This window comes from Lucilia sericata, unplaced genomic scaffold (assembly GCF_015586225.1).
Source record: "Lucilia sericata isolate MDLA Ls3-8-SP2 unplaced genomic scaffold, ASM1558622v1 Contig000409F_arrow, whole genome shotgun sequence".
NCBI lineage: Eukaryota > Metazoa > Arthropoda > Insecta > Diptera > Calliphoridae > Lucilia > Lucilia sericata.
In genome coordinates, this window is record NW_023994427.1 from 260,698 (window position 1) to 270,925 (window position 10,228).

Sequence of the window (10,228 nt, forward strand, 5' to 3'; positions counted from 1 at the left end):
ACTATAGACTGGACTATAGACTAGACTATAGACATACTATAGACTATACTATAGACTATACTATAGACTAGACTATAGACTAGACTATAGACTAGACTATAGACTAGACTATAGACTAGACTATAGACTAGACTATTGACTAGACTATGGACTAGACTATAGACTAGAATATAGACTAGACTATGGACTAGACTATAGACTAGACTATAGACTAGACTATAGACTAGACTATAGACTAGACTATAGACTAGACTATGGACTAGACTATAAACTAGAATATAGACTATAGACTAGAATATAGACTAGACTATAGACTAGACTATAGACTAGACTATAGACTAGACTATAGACTAGACTATAGACTAGACTATAGACTAGACTATAGACAAGACTATAGACTAAACTATAGACTAGACTATATACTAGACTAAAGACTAGACTATAGACTAGACTATAGACTAGACTATAGACTAGACTATGGACTAGACTATAGACTAGACTATAGACTAGACTATAGACTAGACTATAGACTAGACTATAGACTAGACTATAGACTAGACTATAGACTAGACTATAGACTAGACTATAGACTAGACTATAGACTAGACTATAGACTAGACTATAGACTAGACTATAGACTGGACTATAGACTAGACTATAGACTAGACTATAGACTAGACTATAGACTAGACTATAGACTAGACTATAGATTAGACTATAGACTAGACTATAGACTAGACTATAGACTAGACTATAGACTATACTATAGACTATACTATAGACTATACTATAGACTATACTATAGTTTAGACTATAGACTAGGAAAAGAATTCCATTCCGATCGAAAGTGGAATTATTTTTCCTAATTTTCTTCTTCAAAAATGGAAAATGACAAATTACTAGATTATAGAATGGACTATGGAATAAACTATAGGCTAGATTATAGCTTAGACTTTAGATAAGACTATAGACTAGATTATAGACAAGACTATTGATATTACTATAAACTAGACTATAGGCTATACCTAGACAATGGAATGGATATATACAGAAGATTAGGCTATAGTCAAGGCTTTAGTTAAGTCTATATATAATCAAAACTATACACTATAATTATATTGTTTTTCATATAAGTCACAACGTTTTTACAAATTCAAAATAATCTACATTAATCAATCACCCTTACACATTATTTTATATATTTAAAACACTAAAAAACTATTTATTCCCATAAAGAAGAAAAAACAAATTAACAAATACCACAAACAAAAAAAAAAAACTATTTATAGCTTATAAAGGAAATGTTATACTAATAAAAAATATATTAATAAAAAACCCCTATAAAAAACAAATAAAGTAAACTAAAACAAATCATTTAAACGGCTTCATTTATATTAATAAATTACAATATTTTGGTCCAATTATATTAAAAAAATAACTAAAATCCCTAAACAAATAATATTTATTAAAAATAACCACCTTTTTCATAACAAAACAACTCAAAAAATATAAAAAAGAAAGAAATATTTAACATAAATTTATTTATAATTTTATTTTGGCCTTAATAAGCATATTTAACATATTAACAGAAGAAAAACCCCTAAATATTTTAAACCTTTATACATATAAATTTTATATAATTACTATGTATGTATTAGTTTTTTTTTTTTTTTTGTTAAATTAAATAATCCTTAAAGAACACAAAATAAAACATATTTGCTCAATCTTAAAATTGAAAGAAAAACAACAAAACTAATATAAACTTTAAATATCATTAATATTTAATAAAAAGTAATTAATTTAAAACATCTATTACTTACTGAGACATACATACATACATACATACATACATATTTTATGTATTCATTGTAATCATTAAAAATCATAGAAATTTACTCTACACATGCATACATTCATAAACAAACATATTTATGATTAAAATATTATTATGCTGTGTTCAATTATTTATGAAAATGATAATAATACTAAAACTAAAATAAACTTATATACATATTAATAAGAAAGGAAGTGATAGAAGATTTGAAAGAATTATGTTTAAACTATAAATTAAAAAAAAAAAAAACAGTTATTTTAAGTTGAATTTAAAATTTTAGGTTTTGTATCCCTAAGAAATTGCCTTAATTTTTAAAGTTTAAAATTTGTTTAAAATATTTATAAATTGATCCATAATCAGAATTACACACTAATCTAAAGTCAGGACTATAGATGGATCTATAGTCAATACTATAAAGACTATAGACTCATTTATAAATAAGGCTATATTCTGGTCGCTAGTCAAGACTATAGACTGATCTATAGTTAAGAATTTAGATTGATCTAAAGCCAAGACTGATCTATAGTAAAGGTTATTGATTGATCTATAGTAAAGACTACAGACTGATTTCTAGTAAAGACTATAAACTGCTCTGTAGTCAAGACTATAGTGAATACTATAGCGTGATCTATAATTAAGCCTAGATTGATCTATAGTCAATAATATAGACTGATCAGTAGTTAAAACTTTAGATTGATATACAGTCAAGACTATAGACTGATCTTTAGTCAATACTATATATTGATCTATAGTCAAAACTATATACTGCTCTTGATCAATAGCCATGATACTAAACCGATCTATAGTCAATACTATAGACCTATTTATAGTCAATACTATAGACTGATCTATAGTTAATACTATAGACTGATCTATAGTCAAGACTATAGACTGATCTGTAGTCAAGACTATAGACTGATCTATAGTCAAGACTATAGACTGATCTATAGTCAAGATTATAGCTGATCTATAGTCAAGACTATAGACTGATCTATAGTCAAGACTATAGACTGATCTGTAGTCAAGACAATAGACTAATCTATCGTCAAAACTATAGACTAATCTATAGTCAAGACTATAGACTGATCTACAGTCAAGACTACAGACTACTTTATAGTCAAGACTATAGTATCAGTAGTTAAGACTATAGATTAATCTAAAATCAAGTTAAATAGATTTTTGATTGATCTGAATATGAATTGATCAAGAATATAGACTGATCTCTAGTCAAGGCTACAGACTGATCTATAGTCAAGACTACAGACTGATCTATAGTCGAGATTGTAGACAGATCTATGGTCAAGAGTGCAGACTGATCTATAGTCAGGGCTAAAGGCAGATCTATAGCCAGGATTATAGACTGATCTGTAGTCAAGACTATAGACTGATCTGTAGTTAGGACTATAGACTGATTCATAGACAAGGCTATAAACTGATTTATAGTCGAGGTCTATAGCCTTGATTGATAGTCAGAGCTATAGTCAAGGCTATAGACTGATCTATAGTTAAGACTTTAGATTGATCTAAAGACAAGGCTGTATCATAAATTAATTATCTTTAGGGATCAAATCATGTTACATAAAAACAACATTTCCTTTTCTCTCTCATTTCTCTCAACTAACGGTATAATTACATTTTAAAAACAAATTATAAAAACAAAACTACTGTTTTTTCACACAAAATCCTCATTACAAACCAATTTAAATTAAAATCTCAAAAAAAGAAAAAGCCTACAAATCAAAAAAAAATCTATTGTTATTAATTCTAAATTAATTTGCTAATAGAACAGAAACCAAAACAAAAACAAAACTACAAACAAAAACTATTTACTACTTGTGTAAATCTCTAATTAAGTTGGCTAATTGTTGTTTGTTTTTTTAAGTTTTGTATTTTATATATAAAAAAAAAACAATTGTTTTGTTTAAAACAAAAACAAATAAAAGCAACAACTATTTATAATAAATTTATGTATTTTTACCTGCTATTATTAATAAAAATCATAAAAAACAACCACCTTATTGTATAAGCCTAAATATATAAATAATAAAAACAAAATGAAAAAAATATAAACAAAACAAAAACAAAACCGAAATACTTAAAATTTTATTAATGTATAATTAAACAATAATAAATATATTTAATAAAATAAAAATATGAATAATAATAAAGTGCGACTGTATGTATCAAAACATAAAAAAAGAAATGGCAAAAAGTGTTGTTTTGTTTATTTTTATAAAAAAAAGTTGTTAGTTCATGTTAAATAGTGGGAGTTTTTTTTTTAATAATTCAACAGTGGTGGCAGTTTCATTTAATTGAGTTTTATTAATTTTTCTATTTAGCAATTCAAATTATGTGAATTGGTTGTCTAGAGATTATGCATTTTTCTTATCAACGTTCTAATTTATTAGTGAATTAGAAAAAAGTAAATTTACAAAAACTGTTTTTGTTAAAAAGTTAATAATTTAAACAGTTACTTTTATAATTCGATATAGAATGAATATAATATAGATTACACTTGGATGAAGGAAACACGAAAAGAATTGTTGCAATTATATCTACAACACTATAGACAAGACTTTATACTAAACTACATAGACTATAGACTAGACTCGACTATAGACTAGACTCGACTATAGACTAGACTCGACTATAGACTAGACTCGTCTATATACTAGACTCGACTATAGACTAGACTCGATTATAGACTAGACTCAACTATATACTCGACTATAGACAGACTATAGACTAGACTATAGACTAGACTATAGACTAGACTATAGACTAGACTATAGACTAGACTATAGACTAGACTATAGACTAGACTATAGACTAGACTATAGACTAGACTATAGACTAGACTATAGACTAGACTATAGACTAGACTATAGACTAGACTATAGACTAGACTATAGACTAGACTATAGACTAGACTATAGACTAGACTATAGACTAGACTATAGACTAGACTAAGACTAGACTATAGACTAGACTAGACTAGACTATAGACTAGACTATAGACTAGACTATAGACTAGACTATAGACTAGACTATAGACTAGACTATAGACTAGACTATAGACTAGACTATAGACTACTATAGACTAGACTATAGACTAGACTATAGACTAGACTATAGACTAGACTATAGACTAGACTATAGACTAGACTATAGACTAGACTATAGACTAGACTATAGACTAGACTATAGACTAGACTATAGACTAGACTATAGACTAGACTATAGACTAGACTATAGACTAGACTATAGACTAGACTATAGACTAGACTATAGACTAGACTATAGACTAGACTATAGACTAGACTATAGACTAGACTATAGACTAGACTATAGACTAGACTATAGACTAGACTATAGACTAGACTATAGACTAGACTATAGACTAGACTATAGACTAGACTATAGACTAGACTATAGACTAGACTATAGACTAGACTATAGACTAGACTATAGACTAGACTATAGACTAGACTATAGACTAGACTATAGACTAGACTATAGACTAGACTATAGACTAGACTATAGACTAGACTATAGACTAGACTATAGACTAGACTATAGACTAGACTATAGACTAGACTATAGACTAGACTATAGACTAGACTAGACTAGACTAGACTATAGACTAGACTATAGACTAGACTATAGACTAGACTATAGACTAGACTATAGACTAGACTATAGACTAGACTATAGACTAGACTATAGACTAGACTATAGACTAGACTATAGACTAGACTATAGACTAGACTATAGACTAGACTATAACTAGACTATAGACTAGACTATAGACTAGACTATAGACTAGACTATAGACTAGACTATAGACTAGACTATAGACTAGACTATAGACTAGACTATAGACTAGACTATAGACTAGACTATAGACTAGACTATAGACTAGACTATAGACTAGACTATAGACTAGACTATAGACTAGACTATAGACTAGACTATAGACTAGACTATAGACTAGACTATAGACTAGACTATAGACTAGACTATAGACTAGACTATAGACTAGACTATAGACTAGACTATAGACTAGACTATAGACTAGACTATAGACTAGACTATAGACTAGACTATAGACTAGACTATAGACTAGACTATAGACTAGACTATAGACTAGACTATAGACTAGACTATAGACTAGACTATAGACTAGACTATAGACTAGACTATAGACTAGACTATAGACTAGACTATAGACTAGACTATAGACTAGACTATAGACTAGACTATAGACTAGACTATAGACTAGACTATAGACTAGACTATAGACTAGACTATAGACTAGACTATAGACTAGACTATAGACTAGACTATAGACTAGACTATAGACTAGACTATAGACTAGACTATAGACTAGACTATAGACTAGACTATAGACTAGACTATAGACTAGACTATAGACTAGACTATAGACTAGACTATAGACTAGACTATAGACTAGACTATAGACTAGACTATAGACTAGACTATAGACTAGACTATAGACTAGACTATAGACTAGACTATAGACTAGACTATAGACTAGACTATAGACTAGACTATAGACTAGACTATAGACTAGACTATAGACTGGACTATAGACTAGACTATAGACTAGACTATAGACTAGACTATAGACTAGACTATAGACTAGACTATAGACTAGACTATAGACTAGACTATAGACTAGACTATAGACTAGACTATAGACTAGACTATAGACTAGACTATAGACTAGACTATAGACTAGACTATAGACTAGACTATAGACTAGACTAGACTATAGACTAGACTATAGACTAGACTATAGACTAGACTATAGACTAGACTATAGACTAGACTATAGACTAGACTATAGACTAGACTATAGACTAGACTATAGACTAGACTATAGACTAGACTAAATTTATTATATTGTTTTTCGACAAAAAAAGGTAGATTTTTGAAGAATATTATGAAGGATCACAAGGACGTTTAACTTGAGTCTGTTTTGACGGAATTACATGTAATTTTAAGATTTTTTGAGGTTTTCGATCAAAAGGTATTTTTTAAGTGAAAATGGATTGGTAATCACAGTTTTCAAAATCCGCATAATCCCAAAAGAATTTAAATCTATTTTTTATTAAAAACTTCAAAGTATGTTTTTTTTAAATTGCTTAGTTTTTAGCGTTTTTATTAAATAAAGTGGATAAATATAAAAAAAAAATAAATAATTTCGTTGTTTTTCTTGATGAATCTTATGAAATACGTTTTTGTTTTCAATGTTTAAATTAATAAATGGCGATGATAATGGCGGCAAATGAATTGATTTTTTTTAACCTAAAATTTCTATACTAGAAAAAATTTAGATTTTTTGCAGGAAAAAAACCTTAAAAGTAGACTTACACATTATGGACCTATAAACTACCAACTAAATTTGAAAACCCTCCCTAATTAGTTTGAACCAACAGCTGCAACTTCTTGATCTTGCTCAGTGTCGGTTTGCCCGGCAGCAGGATCATCATTGACCACAATTAATTCATCGGGTTGTACAGTGTCCTCAAAGGAATCATTGGCCTCGGCACTGTCAGCTCTTACTTCATTGCTGATAGTTTCGTCGACAGTGTTTTCGTTTACGGCAGCTGCTGGGGTTTCTTCAGGAACTTCTGGTTCTTTGGCGGGTTGAGGTTCAGGGTTGGTAACAACAGCGGCGGCGGTAGCAGTTTGAGGTCTATTGTTTCCCTGGAAGATGTTAAGTAAACCCTGTAGGGGACCCTGTTGTGTGGGTGCAGGTTGTGCTTGTTGTCCATTGTTGCCCATGAAAGTGTTGACTAGTTGTTGTATGGGTCCTGGAGGTCTGGCCGTGGTGGCATCATTAGCTCCCTCTTGTTGTTGGCCAGCCAAACCGGATAAGGTGTTTTGGAATTGACTACCAATATTCGAGGCAAATTGCTGTAAACCTTGGAAAGCCTGAGTAGTAGAATTGACCACAGATTGGGCAGCATTTTGTACAGCAGTAACGGGATTAAATAAACCAGGTAGTGTGGGAGCCGGAGCAGCAGGTTGTGTCTCATCATTGGCCACTTGTGTGCCGGGTTGCCCAGTTATTTGATTGAAAAATTGTCCCAAAGGTGAATTTTGTATTAATTGTTGTACAAAATTCTGTTGTGTCGAACTTTGAGTGGGTGTAGCTTGGGTAGCTTGACGTACAGAACCTTCTGGCTGTTCAACCTCTTCGTTACTGGATTCAATTACAACCACAACGCGATTGGGGGTTTCCTGTTCGACTACTACTGATTTCAAATCTAAAGCTTTTTCGGCTTCTTCATCTTCTGGTGCTGGGGCAGCAACAGCAACCTGTTCAACAGCTTCATTGGCTACAGCTACGACTGCTGGTTGTATGACAGTTACAGTTTGTGGTTCTACTGGAAGAGTTGATCTCAATCTATTCTCCTCTTCTACAGCCTGTTCGATTTCTTGTTGTTGTTCCTCTTGTACAGCTTCTTTAATTTCCTCCTCCACAATGGCTTCATCTATGCGACGTTGAGCCTCTACTGCTACCGCTTCAATAGCTTCCAAATTTTGTTCCTCATTATCTGGTACTGCAACGGCAGCTACAGTTTCTTCCTGTGTGGCTGGAGCTTCTGAATTCCTAACTTCTGGTACTGTTTCATTTTCAGTGACTTGTGGTGTTGCCTTAATTTCCTCACCATCTTGTATAATGGTTACAGGCACTAAAATCTCCTCTGTATTGCGATAAGTACGTCTCGGTACTACGGCGGACTCACACAAAGCGATCACCAAAAGTAATCCTACTGTAAACGAGAAAAAACGCATTTTTACTGCTGCTGCTGTTTAAATAATCCACTAGTTTTTTTTTTATTTTAATCCAATTCGTATGCGATCGCCTTCGTTTCGATCGATCGTTTGTTGTTAACACTTGAAAATCACTTTACAAACTGTTTGAAATTTCTTTGGCAGAAGCGCATTTATACCCGGCTTTTTGTAACAACTTGCATGTTGTTGTCTTGTGTGGTGTATTAACTTGGCTTTGTTGTTGTTTCGCTGTATCTCATAAAGCCTCCAACACCACCACCATCTATAGCACTAGCACAACAACCAAACATCGTCATCGTTTGCACTTGGCTTTGTGCGTTTACTTACTTTTTACTTTGTATTTGTTTTGTTTTTTCTGTACTTATTTATAAATATTTATGTTTGTTATTGTTTTTATGGGAATATTATAGAGCTTTTCTTGGTTGCAACAATTTTGAAATTATTTTACTTTGAAATCTTGTTAAACATTCTGCAAAGAAAAGTTGTCCTTTGGTTTTATTGAATTTCTATAATGGATTCAATTAAATAGAGGAAATGCTTGATTAGACTTTGTAATAGTTTCCAATGAATTATTTGTTTTTATAATGCCATTTACAGCGAAAAACTACTGAATTAATTGTAATGTTAAATTCTAAAACAAAAGACTTAAGCAACAAACTTGTATATTTTCATTTGAAAATGAGTGAAGAGTATAAAGAAAAGATTCTTACAGAGTGGAAAGAATTTACTTTCTGTTGATGCTAAATAATTTAAAGTTCACTGTTCAATTATGGTTCTTTGACTGTTCAAAGTTCCAAGTTTGTAAAGATCTTCGATAATAGGGAAATAAATCTGTTTTAATATGGATGGTCCGATTTGCCAGTTCCCAGTGAACTATTTGTTTTTCTAATGCAATTTGCAAGAAAAAATATATTTAATTCCTGGAAATGTTACATCCTTAAACGAAAGACTTAAGAAACAAACTTTTATAAAAACTTTATTAGCTCCATTGGTGGCACCAACTATAGCATCGACTATATAGTCTAGTCTATAGTGTAGTCTATAGTGTAGTCTATAGTCCAGTCTATAGTCCAGTCTATAGTCCAGTCTATAGTCTAGTCTATAGTCTAGTCTATAGTCTAGTCTATAGTCTAGTCTATAGTCTAGTCTATAGTCTAGTCTATGGTCTAGTCTATAGTCTAGTCTATGGTCTAGTCTATGGTCTAGTCTATAGTCTAGTCTATGGTCTAGTCTATTGTCTAGTCTATAGTCTAGTCTATAGTCTAGTCTATAGTCTAGTCTATAGTATAGTCTATAGTCTAGTCTATAGTCTAGTCTATAGTCTAGTCTATAGTCTAGTCTATAGTCTAGTCTATAGTCTAGTCTATAGTCTAGTCTATAGTCTAGTCTATAGTCTAGTCTATAGTCTAGTCTATAGTCTAGTCTATAGTCTAGTCTATAGTCTAGTCTATAGTCTAGTCTATAGTCTAGTCTATAGTCTAGTCTATAGTCTAGTCTATAGTCTAGTCTATAGTCTAGTCTATAGTCTAGTCTATAGTCTAGTCTATAGTCTAGTCTATAGTCTAG

At 30.9% G+C, this 10,228-nt stretch overlaps 1 protein-coding gene across 1 annotated transcript; it reads right to left on the reverse strand.

Moving 5' to 3' along the window:
- Positions 1–7,002: 7,002 nt before the first annotated feature.
- Positions 7,003–8,784, reverse strand: LOC119604623 (20-hydroxyecdysone protein). The gene has a single exon (XM_037957360.1). It carries the CDS (start codon positions 8,660–8,662, stop codon positions 7,280–7,282), a length of 1,383 nt encoding a protein of 460 aa, XP_037813288.1. The 5' UTR covers positions 8,663–8,784; the 3' UTR covers positions 7,003–7,279.
- Positions 8,785–10,228: the final 1,444 nt, after the last annotated feature.